Source organism: Perca flavescens, chromosome 24, assembly GCF_004354835.1.
Source record: "Perca flavescens isolate YP-PL-M2 chromosome 24, PFLA_1.0, whole genome shotgun sequence".
NCBI lineage: Eukaryota > Metazoa > Chordata > Actinopteri > Perciformes > Percidae > Perca > Perca flavescens.
This window is the reverse complement of record NC_041354.1, coordinates 10,644,595-10,663,660: the sequence shown is the minus strand read 5'-3', so window position 1 is coordinate 10,663,660 and position 19,066 is coordinate 10,644,595. Positions and strand designations below refer to the sequence as shown.

At 40.0% G+C, this 19,066-nt stretch overlaps 3 protein-coding genes and 1 long non-coding RNA gene across 13 annotated transcripts in view; 2 read left to right on the top strand and 2 right to left on the bottom strand.

Annotated features, from left to right (window-relative positions):
• The window catches only part of fam184aa (family with sequence similarity 184 member Aa), a 64,901-nt gene extending 62,033 nt beyond the window's left edge, over positions 1-2,868 (top strand). For 8 of the 10 annotated variants that reach the window (XM_028572344.1, XM_028572342.1, XM_028572341.1 and 5 more), the window contains 2 exons: positions 97-218; positions 2,709-2,868. In XM_028572344.1, the coding sequence (XP_028428145.1) occupies positions 97-218; positions 2,709-2,823 (237 nt within the window). In that variant the 3' untranslated portion in view covers positions 2,824-2,868. Of the gene's footprint in view, positions 1-96; positions 219-980; positions 1,067-2,708 lie in introns of those variants that run through there. The other 2 variants (XM_028572337.1, XM_028572345.1) reach the window with 2 other exon arrangements.
• A 5,729-nt stretch (positions 2,869-8,597) lies between these two features.
• The window catches only part of cd2 (CD2 molecule), a 34,900-nt gene continuing 24,431 nt past the window's right edge, over positions 8,598-19,066 (top strand). Inside the window, exon 1 of the mRNA XM_028571875.1 lies at positions 8,598-8,799. The gene's annotated coding sequence lies outside the window, so the exon portion shown is untranslated. The remainder of the gene's footprint in view (positions 8,800-19,066) is intronic.
• Positions 10,086-11,783, bottom strand: pln2 (phospholamban 2). The gene has a single exon (XM_028571876.1). The coding sequence runs from the start codon at positions 11,645-11,647 to the stop codon at positions 11,486-11,488; it is 162 nt and encodes a 53-aa protein (XP_028427677.1). The 5' UTR covers positions 11,648-11,783; the 3' UTR covers positions 10,086-11,485.
• On the bottom strand, positions 11,853-17,602 carry LOC114550905 (uncharacterized). The gene is made up of 2 exons (XR_003691786.1): positions 17,524-17,602; positions 11,853-11,924 (listed from the first exon to the last, which is right to left on the bottom strand). It is a non-coding gene; the product is annotated as an uncharacterized LOC114550905 (long non-coding RNA).

The window sequence follows — 19,066 nt, the reverse complement described above, 5'->3', positions numbered from 1 at the left end:
CCTCCTCACTCCCCCCTCCAGAGTTCCCTCCCCCCCTGTCCTCTTGGGAAAGCCCTGCCACTGTTCAGCCCTCTTCCTCTCTCTCCTCTTCCTCAGCATCCTCTTCCTCTTCCTTCTCCTCATCCTCCACATCATCCCATGCCAAGCCTTGCTCTTCCTCATGCTCATCATCCTCAGGAAGCCCTGGTGCATCATCAGGGCCTACAAAGCTTTAGGAGGTGAGAACCAATCTGTCTTACTGGCACTGCTGCCCTCGGTTCACTTTCACTTCACCTAATTCAGGTAGCGAATTACGTGATGTTTGCTGCCCGCACTGCAGTGTTGTAGTACTCAAGATCGGTCTTGGTCTTAAGACCACTTTTTGAAGGTCTCTGAGTCTTGTCTTGGCCTCAGATAAAGAGGACTCAGGATTTTATTTCAAGACCGGTCAGGACCACTACTGCAGGGATATCACTAAATTGCCTGTGCATTGTTTAATTGTATGTGTTAACATTATTACTGCGATTGGATGTAAAACTTCCTTCTTCAAATGCAACCAATAACTTGACTCATTTCTAATTTGAAATTTGTTACCCTTAATAAGCACTCCCAAGAAAGTGAATGCGGGAGACAGAGATGCTCTGGCTGTCTGCCACTGGTCTCGGTCTTGACTTGGTCTCAACCCCTCAAAGTCTTGGTCTTGACTTGGTCTCGATACACCTTGGTCTCGGTTTAGGTGGTCTTGACTACAACACTGCCCCGATGTCTGTATCTCTCACCTCACTCCTTAGTTTGCCTCCCTTCAATCCCCACTCCTCTTTCCTCCTCCCCCCCCTTATAAAAAGGGAGCCAGCCCTGAAACTTTGCAATTACAAATCAGTCTCATTGGGACTTCAAACGCAAAGAAAGTGAGTGATTTAAAAGCACAGCAGTAACTTAGAAGTGCAAGTTGCAAATGTGGAACCTTTAAGATAACGCGTTGGTGCTTTGTGTTCTCCCAGCAAACAGGCAGTGGACACACAGTATAAGAGGAGATGAAGGAGAAAACACTGGGGGGTCTGCTGCTGAAAGATGTAAACTCCAAACCAGCTGAAACCAAACAGTTGGGTTACAATCTGAATGTTCAGAAAAGCTTTTTTAGTCAGTTAGTCATGTTTTTTTTAGGTGTTATTTTGAAGACATAAGAAGAAAAAGATTGATCTCACTTTCCGTACATCTTTGCCCTCTCGGTTTTTTTTACTCTTTTTAATTTCTGAAGCAGGGTCAAATGTAAGCTGGGTTTAGAAACTGGATGAAAGGTTGCTGGTTGTGGTTTGATCCCAAGCTCCTGCTGTGCATGTGTCAAAGTGTCCTTGTATGTGGGGGAAGAACAATTTAAGGCCCTGTAGGTCATCTATTGTGGACATCACACCAGCCTTCACTTGTTTGAACTGTATTGTACTGCCCTCAATCACTACACACAGGGGAATCTCACTTCTGTTGGTGCCTACTAAGCTATAGGGCTGGGACGATATGCTTTTGTTTAGAGTTTTTCTCGATACATGGGTATACATGGGATTTTTATTGCGATTTTTGTTTATTGGGATTCTAGAAGAAATGCAGTTTCTTTAACAAAAACAACAGTTGAATAATAAACTTCTAGAGACCCTAGGCTCGTTCGAGATGAACTGCGCCTCGCCTGTGAAGTGGACAAGAGCAGGCGAGAGCAGGCGGCGGCAGCCACGCGCGGTGACAAAAATCAGTTTCCAGCCGCTTCCAGCAGCCTTCAGGCTGAACAGGAAGTGACAGACACCCTGTGTATCAGACCCATATATCAGCTCCTACACAGTCTCCAGTTGTTTTAATTATGACAGAGTAGCTGTCAAAATGCTCTACATGCGATCTGTTGCTGATTTACACTGTAGATGATCTGTAATCTGAACAGATTTAGTCTCTCTGACTTCTAAACGTCACTATCAGCCACACAACAGGTGTTCTGTACAGGATAAGCCTTCAAATAGCAGTTAAAATCCCTCCAAATCAAAATCAATAAAAAGTTTATATAAAACGTCATCATGTTGAGTCGATTCTGAACCAATCAGCTGTTAGATCAGCTGAGAGGCCGGCGTTTCCCAGCATGCCCTGGGTCCGCCTGGGTCTTGCAGTCGGTGAAAAGCAACTGCGCTGCCTGCGTCTCAGAACTGCGGCCGCCTTGATCTCGTGAGGTTATCGTTGCCCACGTATTCATGACGTCAGAGCAAGTCAGGATCAAGTCGGACACAAATCTAAGCGGCATGCTTAGGGCGGCGATCGCCGTTGATCGATTCTGCGCAGATCTGGCTCATCTCGAACGAGCCTAATATATCATGAGACATTTCTAAAAACTAATTGTTTTCTAAAAAGAATGCACATCGCATGTCAGTAACATTTATTTTCTGCATTTTCTGCTTTCGGTATGAATTGCTGAAAAACGGACAAGATGTAGTCACAGTCGGCAGTACGCTGTAAACAGAAAATATTGTCATACGTCATTGTTTATATCATTGGTATAAAAAATATTGATTCTAGGGAAAAGATTAATTCTAAAAATCGTTTTTTGATTAATTTATTTTTTGCAAACCCTACCAAGCTACCGTGCGTGCCTACTAAAAATGTGTGTATCTGATTGTACACATCTGTATGTTCATTTTGAGTGTGTCTCTGTCTCTTCTCACCAATCCTAACGGACCTGTTTCTCTTCCGTCCCTCAGCCTTCCTGAGGCCAACGCCACGACACCATCTGACGGGAGGGGGGTGGAGGCAGGAAAAAGCAAAGAACATGTTGTAAAAGAAGAGGAGCCGTACGCCCAGTACTTCACTTTCTGACCGGCAAAAAAATAAAATTCCAATTCTGTCAAAAAAAAAAAAAAAAAAAAAAGAGGTAATGGGACAGAGAGCTAAAGTTGGACAGCAATCAAACTGTAAGTTTTGAAAGTAATTTTAGCTAACATTATTTTCAAAGTGTCCACTGCCAATCACAGGGCTCCCATCAATCATGTGCAGTACTGAGATCCCAAACCTTAGAGCTTCCATACATGGGGAGCATGATGAGTAATGTGGCTTGTCAGTGCGTCTTCATGAAAGTGTGCATGGTAGCGGGAGGTGAGGCAATATAAACACTTTTATACCATCTGCAGTTGTGCGAAACGTGACATTTGTATGAGCTTTTAAGTGTGGAGGGATAAATATAAAGACCCATGGAATTTAATTTTGGTAGACCCAAAAGTTCAACTGTGAGTGTAGACTAGAGGTGGTGTGGTGGTATTGAAGAGGGTCACTTACAGCTGTTTAAGAGACACATTTAAATTTCACTCAAGTTCCCCACATGGATTAGATTGCATAATAAAGTAATTGCTTGGATTTACTATGTTTTTCCTCCCAAAATTGACCGGCATAGAGAGGAAATATTAGCTTTCTGATTGTCACGGCTAAGTCACATTGTTGTCCACTGATAAAATGCAACTTTCTCTGCTACCTTTCAAAGTCATCAAATCAAGATGAGGGCTGTATTAATCACCTTAACAAGAGACAGTAGAAACATTTCAGTATTAAAAGATGATTCCCATATATTACAACTTGGGTGCTACAGTATTTTTATAGTTTTGACCATCTTTTCTATCAGTATACATGGCAGTGTACTCACTGAGGTAACTTAGCTTGTCACACAATCTTGTGAATAAAATGTTGTGTCATAACTGATAAAAGTGACGGTCAGAACTTCCAAAATAACAACCAAGTTGTACATTTGAATGATCCTTTTAACTAGCTACTCAAACCTCGATAAAATCATTTCCTCTTTCCTCTCTGTGGCTCAAACCCCAGCTGGATTCTTATGCTCATACAAAGATGTCACCGTGTTGCTCTGAGTAGAAAGTGTCACTAGTAAGTAGATTTAGAGGAAGTGTTTTCAGATTTTGTCTGTTTTTTTTTTTTTTTTTTTTACATCATGTGTCTTACAAGCTCTGACTGGAAGAGCTTTGAAAGTTCAGCCAGGGCAAAGTGATTTTTGCCTTGGTATTCGCCTTTAGTCGTTGATGCTGTGTCCCCCACATGTACATACCACACAAACCTGTATTGGAGGGAAAAGGACAGACCTAGCTGTTGATTCCGGTTGTTTTTTTTGTTGGCCTCTACAGTACGATGAACTACAGTATACCACAACAACGACACCAGCAAAAAAAAAAAGAAGACAAACTTTAGCTTGCTGTCCCAGTGCTTTGACTGTGTACATACAGTACAGTATACGTTTGAAAGTCATTTTCCAGTCTCTGAGCTAGCTGAGGGACGCTTGATTTACCACTCCAGACACCTAAACAGTCTCCATGAAGAGAAGCCGAATCAAGCGCCCCTCATATTTTTATTATTCCAGTATTTATAATGTAACAAGCTCCTGTTTTTCTACGGTCTGTTTGTGATGCCAGTGGACCAGAGACATCCAGAGAGAGAGTTCTGTCAGCGACATGTAGAAGATGACTCCTAGCGACTTTTTGTTTTTTTTAATTGCCAAGGAGTGTTTAGTCAAACACTTTTATTTTCATTACGAGCTAGAGTTCATGTCGGTGACTGAAGTCTTTTGCTACGTGTCTCTGCCTGTGGGGCAGGCCATAGAGCATGTGAAAACAGAACCACTATCATAATGTTGCGGGCACTCACTTGAAATCATCTCCCTGTATTTTATTTTTTATTTTTTTTGGTGTACTGTCTGTTTTTTAACTTGACTTGAACGTTTTACATGGTTATTGTGCTGTGTACTTTTTCAGCAACCTGTACAATTTCCAAACTGCATGGTCGTCATCAGCCTGAAGTGGATAGAGAGATGTGAGGTTAGGGAGTTTACTCCCCCTCACACTGACACCTCCCGGGGTCCATTCAACAGTTCAGTTACATTACTGCATCCATCGATGCTCGTCTTCCGTAACCGAATCAACTGAGGCCTCCGTGGTTCAGGAAGTGTTTGTACTTTTCATTGTTTGCATCCAGGAATCACACACACGCACACGCACCTTATTAATGCAATCCAATACAATCCCAATACACCAAAAAGAATTGAATAATCCACTCTCTGATAAAATCTCAACAAATATTAAACCCTTGGGTTGCATTAGACTGTTAGGTTTTCCTGTTTTTTCATTCAGCCCCTGTAGATATTTCACAAAAGCACCTTTTAGTGGTATAGATACTTAAATACCAACAATTTTTTTTTTTACATTTAAGTCCATTTATTTACTTATTTTGAAACCAAAATCCATATTTTTTTTGTTTTTATAAAGGAACAGTAGCACATTTTTGGAAATGAATGTGTCTTTGCCCTCTTACCCTGAACCACATGACAAGATGGAGTTTATATATATATATATATATATATATATATATATATATATATATATATATATATATATATATATATCCGTCCGACTGTGGGTAACATGACATTCCAGCATATTTGTCCAAATGAACTTGACTGTTTTGTTAAAGTTAAAAAAAAAAAAAAAAAAAAAAAAAAAATGAGACGCTTCCTGAAACCAGGTTGAGACGGGACCGGTCCGTATTTGTGTCGTCTTGGAAAGTATAAAGCAAACTTATACCACGGCATCCTAATATCTAACTGTCCCTTTCTGACACGAATGCAGCATCATGACATTGAAGCTTTAGTTGCGCTGAACGTCATCAAAGCTGATACAGCATATGAAATGGTTTGTATGTAAATATTGACCTGTAATAAATACAGACGACGGTATCCTGTCTGGGACGGTAGCCGCGACGCTGAGCCACAGCTGGTTCATTCCTCCATACACACTGTGAAGATTATATTTATTCAAAGTAAATATATTGACATGTACGCTCGGACATCTGCATCAGACAATGCAGCAGTCTTTAGTTTCTTAGTTTTTTCTTATTAATACATTTTCTCACAATCGCATCCAATTTGACCTCTGCTCCTTTTATTTCCCTGCTGATGATATAACATACTTGTCTTCTAAAAACTAAACCAAGAAGCCCGTTCTGGGGGACTGCCCTGTTTAACAGTGATAGAGTTTTGAATGTGTTCTACTTTCCAGGCAGCCATTGGTTTTCAGTCATTTCACTGTGGCATCAAAATGTACTTGGAGACTTGTATAGTGAATGTCTGATTTTTTGGTGTCAAAATTATAGTCAAATGTAACTTTTAAAACCATAAAAGCAGACAATATGTTAACTGTGATGGAGTACCAAAAGTAAAACTCTCAAGTTTCTGTTCATTAGGCTTGCAGTCATATAAAACACATTGATTCTTGACTTTGGAAACGGCAGTTGAGAAAGCGGTTTCCCCTGTTTCGAGATCTTATACATTGATCTATTTCTTTTTGTCATGTTTTTACATAATTATACCCATTCACGTCTTATTACTTCTGTTTTTTTGTAATTAATGTATTTTTTTACACCCTACTGGTAGATCCGATGCATTTGTTCATCTGTCCCAAGCCCGACTGCGCTGGTTGTTTTAAAGGTCCCATGGCATGAAAATGTCACTTGATGAGGTTTTTTAACATTAATATGCGTTCCCCCAGCCTGCCTATGGTCCCCCAGTGGCTAGAAATGGTGATAGGTGTAAACCGAGCCCTGGGTATCCTGCTCTGCCTTTGAGAAAATGAAAGCTCGGATGGGCCGATCTGGAATCTTCTCCTTATGAGGTCATAAGGAGCAAGGTTACCTCCCCCATTCTCTACTTTGCCCACCCAGAGAATTTGGCCCACCCATGAGAGAGAGACATCATGGCTTTCAAACGAGCAAAGTGGCAGTTGGTCAAGGCCACACAGATACAGCATTAGGGGACCACTAAGGTCTATATAAAAGAGACTTCAGGGGACCACTAAGGTCTATATAAAAGAGACTTCAGATACAGTATTAGGGGTCTACCACTAAGGTCCACTATATAAAAGAGACTTCAGATACAGTATTAGGGGACCACTAAGGTCTATATAAAAAGACTTCAGATACAGTATTAGGGGACCACTAAGGTCTATATAAAAGAGACTTCAGATACAGTATTAGGGGACCACTAAGGTCTATATAAAAGAGACTTCAGATACAGTATTAGGGGACCACTAAGGTCTATATAAAAGAGACTTCAGATACAGTATTAGGGGACCACTAAGGTCTATATAAAGAGACTTCAGATACAGTATTAGGGGACCACTAAGGTCTATATAAAAGCATCCAAAGAGCATCATGTCATGGGACCTTTAAAGGAGAATCCCACTGGTTAAAGATGTTTCCTGGAGTCCCTCATGGTTGTAAGCAAACTGCAGGCATTGCCATCACATGAACTTTGTCCATTTTTACCCCGAGGTTCATGGAAGTCTTTTTGAAATGTTGTAACCTTTCAAAAGAAATGGTTTCTCAACACCTGGCAGAGGAAACTTCTGGAGTTTGTTTTTTTAACACTGGCATCAGCTGACCATCAGTGAACCATAGAAACTGCAACTTATTAAAACATGAATTGTCTGTTAAGTTTTTTTTTTTTTTTATGTGACAATATACTGATCAGGGCTTTGTTCATTTCACTTTCAACTCAGTTTTTCCAAAATTGCAGAAAAACTGGAAAAGATCATTGTGACATCTTTACACTTCAGGAAGTGAACTGAAATGGTAAATGTGTCGCAGTTTTTATGTGAGTTGAAAGTGATTTGATGTCACCCTTGTGACTTATTTAATGTTTGTCTTGCCATTTTTTATGTCAAAATGTATAACAATTATAGCAACAATATTTATTTATATTTATATCATTTCTGTTGTATGTTATGGAACAGTAAAATTATGATTGTGAGAATAAACCTTCTGTTGTGCTTCTTTTTTTGTGTATGTGTGTGTGAGGACTGAGGAACATTCTCTATCTACTATATGCAGCTTTTTTGCAGATACAATAGGTAATGCATGCATGTGGATTTATTGAAATAGTGCTGGTATTAAGTTTTCTTTTAGCACAGACCGAGAGGTCACTATTGTTCATATATAATGGCCACAGGAGTACCATGTATGCTGTCCAGAATGTAGGCTAGAAGTTATTGTATATGGTTAAAAACCAAGTCTGCAAAATGTTTGACAAGAATGACGGGCAGCCAGATAAGGTAAAAACAATAAAATAAAGCTTTTATATCATTACAAACTAGATCATTTAACTTGCAGTTTTATTTGTGTATTCAGATTCAGCCATAAGAGTAACATTTTTGCTTGTGTGTGCTGTTGCAACTAAGGATGCTGTTACATGTTTGTAGCCTACACTTAATTAGTCTCATAAAGGGTCGTCAAAATCGAATTGCAAAGAGTATTGCTTCTCATTTAAAATGTATTTATATTAAAAAATGATTTACACAAAATATAAAATGTCAAAATTTACCCTCCCAACATATTTTATACTCGTCTGTATTGTAAAACTGAAGCACAGACAAGAAAATAAATATCCTTTTGTCTCGCCCTATCAGGATCTTACCTTGGCTTGTTGCTGGGTAAGAAATAAAACATGTCAACGAGCTCTGTGATTGGCGCTCCCTTCAACGCTGACATTAAATTAACCAATCACATGTCACCTGTAAAAAAAAAATAGTGAAGATTTTTGCTAGCTAAAAGTTGTGAAGATGTTAACATAAACAACCATAAACAATTGCGGTATCGGTGCTAGCTTTTAGGTAGCACCGTTTTAATGACTAAACTATAATTAAATATTTTAATTGGGGAAGAATGGAAGATATTTGGCCGGCTGAAGATGTTTTGAAGAGCCTTTTGTGGACTTTTTGTCATCTCTTCTACCATCCAGGCAGCAAGGTAAGTTAATTACTAGTTTCGCATGCCATACTTATACCCACAGACTATTATACATATAAATACAGACATTAACAGAGGCAACTTGGGAATTATACTATAGAAAAATATATACGATATCAGCGATATTAATACCAGCTAACCAAAAAAACTCGGATGAAAAATTAAGGGTGCTTTTGCCTTTTAAATGCAGGTGGCTAGGCCATATTTATAAGAGAGACAATTTACTCCAGTTACGTGGCACGTCTGAGCACTTATAAGTGCCACACTGACCTCCATATCCAGCTTTGCATTAAATGTAACGTTAGGCCTATTCAAATAACGTATGTTTTCTAAAAAAAAGTGAATGTCTCAGTTGTAAGTTGTAAACAACTTGTAAAAAACTGCAGTGGTGTTTTTGAAAATGATTATGGACTTTTCCAGTACTGTTTTATCTGATACTGTTGTACTATTTTTGGACACTTGGGGGCAGCAGAAACGAGCTATAAGCATAAGTCATTTGTTCTGTTGTTAGAATAGAAATCTTGAAAATAGCAGTTGTAAGGATGTCCAGGACGCATTAAACATAAGCTTTGAACCAAACCTACTCTCCAAACACAAGGGAAGAAGTTGTGTCACATCTTCAGACTCTTGTCCTTATAATATATTCTTATTTTAATTGTGCAAACCAGTGGTTATCTGCATGATCTATTAACCTTCATACACTCATAGACGGGTCAAATCAGCCTTTGAGGCTTTTTCAGTGTCTTCAGTACATCTAAATGCATATCTTTCATAAAGGTCATATTAGGATGTGCAATAAATAAATAAAATAATCCACACTTGTAGCAGGAGAAACCACTTTCATTTTATTGACATGCAATTTCTTTGGTGTTCCATAGTTCGAAAGTCATGTGGTACAATTATTTTTATTTTTGTAAATATATATTAGATTCTTGTGGAATACACATCAGACTTTACAGTTTATTTTTTATACACCGTCGCTGCCAGCGTCAGGGCACGTGCTGTAAAAATGTCAGCATTCGTCAATAATAGTTATGTTATCTAAACAGAACTCAAATGGCATAAACGGAAAACTTCATTAAGTCAATTCACACCATGCAAAGTGAAGTCTTCTTCACAACTGATAAACTGCATGTACATGTCAGGCCTGTGTGTGTGTGTGTGTGTGTGTGTGTGTGTGTGTGTGTGTGTGTGTGTGTGTGTGTGTGTGTGTGTGTGTGTGTGTGTGTGTGTGTGTGTGTGTGTGTGTGTGTGTGTGTGTGTGTGTGTGTGTGTGTGTGTGTGTGTGTGTGTGTGTGTGTGTGTGTGCATACTTTACATAGTAAATTATGAGTGAAATGTTCATGCAGCCCATCAGAAACACCTGCAGGTAAGCTGCCTAAAGGTTAAATCTGCTCTCAGTCTATACTTCCCATACTTTATAGGCCTACAGTACTTAGAATTATCTCTAAGTATCCTAAGTGTTATATGTCAGGCAAGAAACGGTCACTTAAGTGTAATATCAGACATGCTACAGACATGGCAGATATTACACTAGTTGGTCATCTGTCATACTGGTGATGAAAGGGTCATCAGGGTCAGCCATGCTGTTTGTCGCTTTCTTGGCTAAATTTTGGCTTTTTAGGCTCTAATAACTGCCAAGATGGCAGCAGAAGTTTTTAAATACAGAAATGCAACAGATCATGTCTCTGGACAGGACATAAAAATGCTAATAAAAAAAAAAAAAAATCATTTCCAGCATGTTTATCTTTCTCCTGGTGGTGGTGGGCTGCAGGAAGCGACAGAGCTTATGGGAAACGGAAATTAAACAGTGATGTATTGATATTTCGGTACTATACACAAACATTGTACCTATTAATACTTAAGCAGGAGACAATGTCCTACAGTGTGCCTTGAATGGAGGGAGTCAGTCTTCTTTGTAAATCAACTTAAGTCAACACATTGTAATGTAATCACTGGGCGGGGTGTTATTTTTGAATGAGCAGCAGGCAGATTCACATCCATATGAGTGAATTTTAAACTGTTGTTCATTCCCTTGAGAGCGAGAGGCTGGGAAACTGATCCCTGATCAGCTCGGATAGAAACCATTTGAGAGGGTTTGGCCATTATTGTTTTCACATGGATTCATTTGACCTCCACGATCCTTCTTCGTAGCTGTGGTCAAACAGGGTTAGGCCGATACATGGGGTTGATATTATTTAGGGCTGCACGATATGAGGAAAATAGGCGATATGCGATAACGTTGTTACATTTTTGCAATTGCAACCTTACTTGGGATACATAAACTTACATCGAAGTGTAGTCAGATCTGCATTTCTGCTGCTTTCAGTGTCTCTGCTAAAATACAACGAATTGCTTGTTGAATTTAAAACAAATGAAAGGAAATCATTTCCAACATTATTGTATTGAGCAAATTGAACATTGAGTGGAATATAAAATGACAGTCACCTTTTAAAGTGCAGTTTTCTACTGATAAAAAATCTCTGAGCGTCTTGTGTGTCGCAGCCTTTATCGTTATGTTGTATTGCGCCAGTTAATATTGCTATGATGATAAAAAAAAAAAAAAAAATATACGGTGCAGCCCTAATATTATTGCTTTATAAGAAATCAGAAAGCCCATATCTCAGCCAAAGCCTGGCCCACAGCCGCACGGCCATGCCAGACTCTGCCTATGGCTCTGCTGCTCTCAGCTGCTCAGCAGGACGATGACGTAAATGAGGAGCAGGCAGATGAGGATGAGGGTGAAGTTGACAAACAGCTCCTGCAGGTTCCTCTTGGCCTGTGGATTCACCTCAATCTGAGACGCTCGGCGAATGGCCGACTTGGTCATGTGCTGAACGCGCTCCATGGAGACAGCGGGCCCGGGCTAGATTTTGATTGGCTGGATTACGATCGGCGAGAGAGTTGGGTCAGGCTGCGGGGGCCTGTTTGGACCGAGCGGAGCTGGACTGAGCTGGTCTGGCTGGTTTTAAAGGAGGCGAAATCGGGGGATCAAACCCGCTGCTGATAGTTGGAGATGAGCTCAGGTCTGGGTGTTTTTCGGCTGCGTGGCCCCGAAGTGGTTAAGTCCTGGTTTACGCAACACAAAACGGTGACCTCTTCTCGTTTCTGTCTTCTCTCTGCTGCTGAAAAAAAAACAAAAAAAAACAGACAGTAAGAAAAGGCTGTTTGCCTTCATACACAAATTAAAGAAAAATCCAAAGCACTTGAGCATCCTCCTCTAGGTGATGTCTCCTGGTTGAGATGTTGTGTGACCTTTCCGTATCGCAGCACATGGTGTGATGATAAGAGAGCAGCTCAGAGGCGCCGGCTGAGGTCTGATGATGTGTTAAGCCAGATATTCGCAGGAGTGGCAGCAACACAACGTGAAGGAACACATTGTGCAATAAAATAAACATGGACTGAAACACATGGTGTGAAACATTTTGATTAAGGATATTTTCACTAGGGCTGTCCTCGACTAAAGAAATTCTTAGTCGATGTTGTCGACTAATCGATTAGTTGATTTAATTGACAGAGCTGTGCGCTTTGAGAGGTGGTTAAGACTAGAAAAGCACAATATAAATGTAGTTAATTAACCATTTGTAAAACTGAGTTTCTCCACAATTAATCCTGCAAAAGAACCACTTTAAATCTTGTGTTTACCATAAATGTGCTCATAAGTTTCTTGGAAATGAGTAATTAAGCATGAATAAGCATAAAAAATGACTAATCGACTAAAGAAAGCTTAGTCGACTAAGACCAAAACGACAGAGTAGTCGACAAATCGACTAAGAGGTGGCAGCCCTAATTTTCACTTTAACATAATTCCAATCATTTTTTTGAAAGCATGTCTAGCATCTGAAGGCAACAATGGAGAGTACATCCCTACTATTCAGCAATTTAAAGTGAACCTACGTGGCTTTTACTGACCAGCAGACACATCAGCCGTGAGAGGCAGTGATGTGAAGGTGGTTCATTTTAAAGCCCCTAAAATCTTGGTTTCAAAACAAGAAATAATCATTAAGGGACAAATCCAGTAAAAGTGTTATTTACTGACATTAGCCACCATCCTGTAAGCTCCTGGTCATACCAGACCAAGTAGAGCTTTGATTCTCTGCCCGAACCCGATAAGGCCCAACCCGATCGGTCGGGTTCAGGCGGGTCCAGGCTATCATTACTCAAAATTCCCCCGAGCTTTAATCGGGTCAGGGGTAAGGGTTGGGTACCGTTCACATTCACGGTACCCAAACGCGCTCTCAGGTACCGAGAATTTGGCACCGCTAGATTTAACGTGAATCGGTCCTCGGTAGTACCAACGTAATTCGGGTCGGTACCATAACAAGTACCGACTTCGGTACCCAACCACCCAGTTAGGGTTATACATTTTGACTACCGTACCACACTCTCATTAATCATGAGAAATGTTATGCAATCTCTATGTAATACAGCAAATTACATTTGAGTTATTTTTTTTTTTTTTCTGGTGGTCATTCTGATTTTCATGTAGGGTCCAGTCATAGCTCTAAGACCAAGTAAGGCTGTTCTAGCGAAACAAGAACAAGAGCGTGTTTTATTCCTTATGAATTCAACTTTTAATTTCTCTTTTTAAAAAGTTACATTGTCACGGTTTGATCATTTAACCCCTTTTGTAACGGTCTTGCATGCTCTCCTGCATGTCGATTGAATGAAAGTAGAAAATAGGGAATAAAAAAGCATGTGAGCAGAAATAATAAATGAGCTTCTCAGTGAAGCTGCAGCCTGGTCTGCACCCTGCTAAATCCCTTTTTGTCATCTGATCCGGGACTTTCCTGAGTTCAAAGTCACCGTGACAAGGTGACCGTGCTTTTGCATTACTGGCTCCCGCGAACAGCGAACATCTTACCACTTGTACATCAGCTCTGCCAAGGTTTTAGCTATTTTTAAGGGGATTAGAAGTCCTGCTCACGGCCCCTGCTGGATGCATTGTTTTATTCAAATACAAAAGGGGGAGAACAACATACGGACAGCTTTGGATTCCTGGAGCCTTGTCACAAGAGATGTTGGGCTTGTCATCTGTGCATTAGATATCCTGTGTGCAGTGGTTTGTCCTGATGGTGGCACCAAAGGAAATTGCCATTTCATCTTTCACATTAAAAGCATGCTAATCCATTTACTTCAGTTTTTCCTTGTTATTTCCAGTGACTTCGCTGCAGCGTGGGATCAGTACAGATAAACAGGACTCATTTTGTGCCATAGAGTATGATGCCGTCTTCAGACGTTTCAACACATCTATTTTTATCATTTCACTTTTGGTTTTTTTCTCACACTTATCTGCTTCTGAGTCACCCATTATCACTTGGCATGTAACACCTTAACACGTACACACATGTCCTCATACCCTATGGGATAACTCCATAAGAGCGTCAGTCTGCTTCGAGGCCTCTAACCTCTGACCCGACTGACGAAGTGACGTTTTTGGGGTTTAAAGGTTGGTACCATGTTATGGTTAACATGGTGCTCTTTGGATGCTTTTATATAGGCCTTAGTGGTCCTTATGGTGCTCCTTATGACCTCATAAGGAGCAAGATTCCAGATCGGCCCATCTGAGCTTTCATTTTCTCAAAGGCAGAGCAGGATACCCAGGGCTCGGTTTACACCTATCGCCATTTCTAGCCACTGGGGGACCATAGGCAGGCTGGGGGAACGCATATTAATGTTAAAAAAACATAAAGTGAAATGTTCATGCCATGGGACCTTTAATTTCTAAGCCCTCGAGACTTACACAGCCTCTGTGCATGCATGGTAAAGTGTGCTGTAGTTTGAAATTGTGCATTTAGAAGCGTAGTTCAGTTTGAAATAAATAAATGAAGTAGAAATGATGTTGGGTTGATTTAAGCAGAAACAGGTGACAGAAAAAGAAGGAAAAAGGCATTACACTACATTTTAATGAGCAAATAGTTATAATTGACTAAACTTCAATAGGAGCTAACATGTGTTGTGCAAGTGGCTGACTCTTAAAAAATACTTCTTTTTTTTAAAAGCTGGACTAATCAGTATTTTATAATTGAATAATGTGAAGGTGACACTCAGAGAGATGTTCTTGTTGCCACCATCTAGTGGCCATTAGAGGAACTTCAGCAGTGGCTTCCCCACTCAGCTGTGGTGGCCAAAACAAATGACAAACATCTTCAATTCCCTTGTGTCCCACAGTATGTGAGGAGCCTTTACTGTGAATTCTAAACTTCCCCGTAACAACAGCTCATAATGGAGCAATAACCGTACATATCCTGGCATGCTGTAAGGGCCCCATGTCCAGCTCTTGGCCCCTGGATCACTCAACACTACAGGTCATGCTGTAAATGGAGCTATCATTGCCTTCTCCCACTCAGTGAGAGACACAATGCTTTTTGTCCTGCCAGTACTTTGACCTTTGACACTTTGGGGTTAAATCGGGATCATCCTGTGTCTGGGCCTCTTCAGCTCATCACCGTGTGACTGGTGCTCCACGTTATCCTCCACTCATCAGCCACATCATTCTAGGCTGAGTGCCAACTGTCAATCATTCCACACGAGAAGACTTTTCTTCTGACTGGTGTGCAAGTATAATCCTCATTTCCGCAAAAGAGAAACGAGTGGATAAAGTTCAATATCGACAGTAAATACCCAAAGCTGTCGCTCTGTCAGAGGCTCGCACCGCACTGATTGGTCGATCTTTCATTTATATAAAAATATGCAACTGGACAAAACACAGCAACTAGAGGAGGCTGGGCAGGCTGGTGGCCTCTACTAATGCAAAAACCTTTTATTATTAAGGTTAAAGCTGAGGTCTCTGCTGCAGTACAGACGTTTCTCATATCTTTGCTTTTTTTTCTCCTTGTAATCTTTATTGATAGATGTTTCTTATTACTGTTAAAGTACAGAGATCTCTTTTGTTCCCATGAAAGAACCATGTTGTACTTTTATAAACACAGTCAGCTGTTGTCAGCCGTTGTTGCCAAGAGCTAAATACCTCCAGTGTGACCAGCGTGATGTGTCAAAAGATAGTTTTCATCTTATTCGTCAAATATTGTGTGTGGTTGTGTGTGTGTGTGTGTGTGTGTGTGTGTGTGTGTGCGCGTGTGTGTGGATGCCAGTCATGCAATAGTAGTGCGTTCTATCAGTGTATGTCAGCAACAGTAGCTGTTGCCTTGAGCAGCAGCTACAGGTACACACACACATGCATTCCCATACTCCCATATGGATACATATACTATACATGAGGTGATGCATTCGACACTAACGACAGTTATCATGCCTCATGCAGTTATGATTCAATCAAAATTTATATATTTTTGTAAACAAATAGCCGCGGTGTCTTTTGCAACTTCTGCATCGTCTTAGAAAATGATCAACAGAAAGAAAAAAAAAAAGGAGCAGAGTATGACAACTATCGAGTAGTAAAATGTAGGTTAGAAAGATACATGCTGATGCTGACGTATTATCTTTACCCACCTGCTGATAAATGAAATGTCTTTGAATGTCTACATTTAAGTGTGGTGGTCATAATGTGTCAATTTCAAATAGGAGATATTTATGTGACTTTCGGGACTGAAATGATATTATAGGATTATTCCAAGCACTGTTGAATTTGAAAAAGCGACCAATAACATCATTATAAAGTTAACAAATATAGCTACGTTTGTTAGAATAAAATTGGCTGCTTTTAAGTAACTATAGAATATTTTCAATTCAATTTTAATTATCGTATCAAATCATAACAGAAGTTATCTCAGGACACTTTCTGCAGTAGATAGACACTCTATGATTTATAGAGACCCAACAATTCCCCCAAGAGAAAGCATTTGGTTTACCGGGGTGTTTCCTCTTTTGTACATTTTTGTTTATTGATTTCCTATTTAGTGTATTATACAGTAGTGTCACTAGCCACTTGCTTTATTTTTTTGTTTCTTTTGCTTTTTAAATGTGTAACTAGGTCCTTACACTCATCATGGAGTAAAGAAAAGTGTATATGTCAATATATATCTGTTGCCAGAATGGAAAAAGTCTGTGAAAGCACCAGACTGACGCTTCAAAATAAATAAATAATAAAAAAATAATTTTCCCAATTTAGCCTCCAGCGTATCCGATTTGATCCATTTCAACCATAAACGTCTTTGAAGCGAGCTGTCATATTAGAGCCGATTGATTTTGTGAGGCCAATATCCTTTGGAAGCAATTGCTACTGTAACCGTGAACTATAAAAATCGCTGTTAGATAGATTTGAGCAGATTTGGCTCCTCAGCGTTCTAAAATTAAATCATGTGCTTTTGGATGGGAATGTAAGAGGTGCAGATGAGTGTTGTTTATCCCTCTGGGAGGTTCAGTACAGTTTCCATCCCCCCACCCCCCCTTCCTGCCCCTTTGTTCAGAGCTGAGTTTATTACTTTTTTTCTTTTATAAGAAGCAGTTTTCCTCTGTATCTTAACACATAACACAGCCCACTAATAACGATATCAATATGAGATCCTCTAACAACCCAACTAATGAAATAAACGACTAACTTAAACTTCTGGAAGCCTTTCTAGTTCCATAAGCGACCAATCCACTAGAAGTAACAATACTTCCATGCATTTTAGTGACTGTCCTAGTGTTACGATTAATTCCAAGCATTATTATGCTATATGTACACGTACATCATATGTTACCCTCGTTATATCTCCCCATCTGCTGTTATTACATTAAATTTAAAGAACAGCCGTGTCTGTAGAGGATGCTGGTTCTTACCTTTCGGATGAGAACAGAGCTGGTTGGAGTTTGAGAGAGAAATGTCAGATATGCAACGCTCTCCAAGGCTGTAAACACGATGAGAGAGAGAGAGAGAGAGAGAGAGAGAGAGAGAGAGGACATCCTTTTAAAAAGATTTTAGGAGAGTGGGGGGTTGGGGGGGTACCATGTCTAGTGAATTATACATGCAGCAGCCAGCATCTACCAGCACATTTCAGTGTTGTTCAAGAATTTGGGCTTGAGTCCTAAAAAAGTTGTTAAAACCAGGTTCCCATGGCTGAAGAAATAATGTTTAGTTAGTTTAGTTTACATAATGAGAAGCTAAAGACCATTCGTTATTTGAATCAGTTAGCATTTCCCTTTCACAAATAATATCGGATATCGTACGTTTGCGTTGTTTATTTAAACTTTCCGTTTTAGCCGACACAATTTCCCAGAAGCCCAAGACCTTTGAATGTAGACATCTTTTAGTAAAAGAAAGTTAGCATGTCATCAGAAGAGAGCTCTGCTGAACACTGAAGACACCTTAAATACAGTTATTACAATATATTACGTTATTATTAAAGCTTCATCGCTGTTTTAAAATGATTCTATCCTTTCTATAACTTTGATGAAATCATGAAGGCATCTGCTTCTAATACTAAGATCTATCGTTCCAGAGAAAGACACCGGTACTGATGCATCATGACCAGCCAGGTAGAACGCGTGGAGATTGTTCTTCTTCCGATCATTTACTTCTTTGCACTTCCTTTGATGCTGTCGAGCATCCTCCGTGCGCTGGATGGGTCACCATGTTTGGATTCCAGAGCTAGCTTGCAGTTTGGCCTCCAATCAAACACCATGGCTGGGCTACTCTATTGTCTTCGTTATCCCGACCTAGCCTGATAGACACCCTGAACAGCTGATGTCACCTCTAAATATACAGTTAGGCCATGACCACACCATCATAGAGTCTGGGGATTTATCCTTTAGGATCGTCAGATTGTTAAAGCAACAAACAACTAATCATTTCCCAAATAGCCTCCGTATCTAAATGTGTATGGTATCATTTGAAATGTAATGTAACAATATCCTCAAATCTTTTATTTTTGCTGCTGTTGGATAATAAATAATAGATTTATGTGCTTGTCAGCTAGAGCACAAGAACACCAGAGAATGTATTGTGTCATAACTAGTCAGCTCATGCCATCTCTTTTTTTTTTTTTTAAGATCAAAGTTTTCAAATGGAATGAACTGAAATCTTCTTTGGAAAAGTGTGTGTGAAGTCCTGGACAGCATCCTCCACTTGGGAGAAATCAAAAGAGACAGGCGCTTGAAAGAAAAGTCCGGAAAAAGTAAAAATAGCCCCCCTTCCGTGACCCAGAAAGCGTTTGCATCTGCCTTAAAAGGAGAATGCGCATGTAAACAGGCTGTGTGTCATGTTATAAGGAGTTCGCGTTGTTGTTACTGCTGCTCACTGCTGGATCCACGCTTCAGATAAGCTGATATGTCTGTCACCCTCTTTTATGACAAGTGCACTTTTCCAGAGACATGATGAAATAGT

What these genes read in the sequence shown, in the direction of transcription:
- pln2 (XM_028571876.1), bottom strand. Translation starts at nt 11,647, where the DNA reads ATGGAGCGCGTTCAGCACATGACCAAGTCGGCCATTCGCCGAGCGTCT.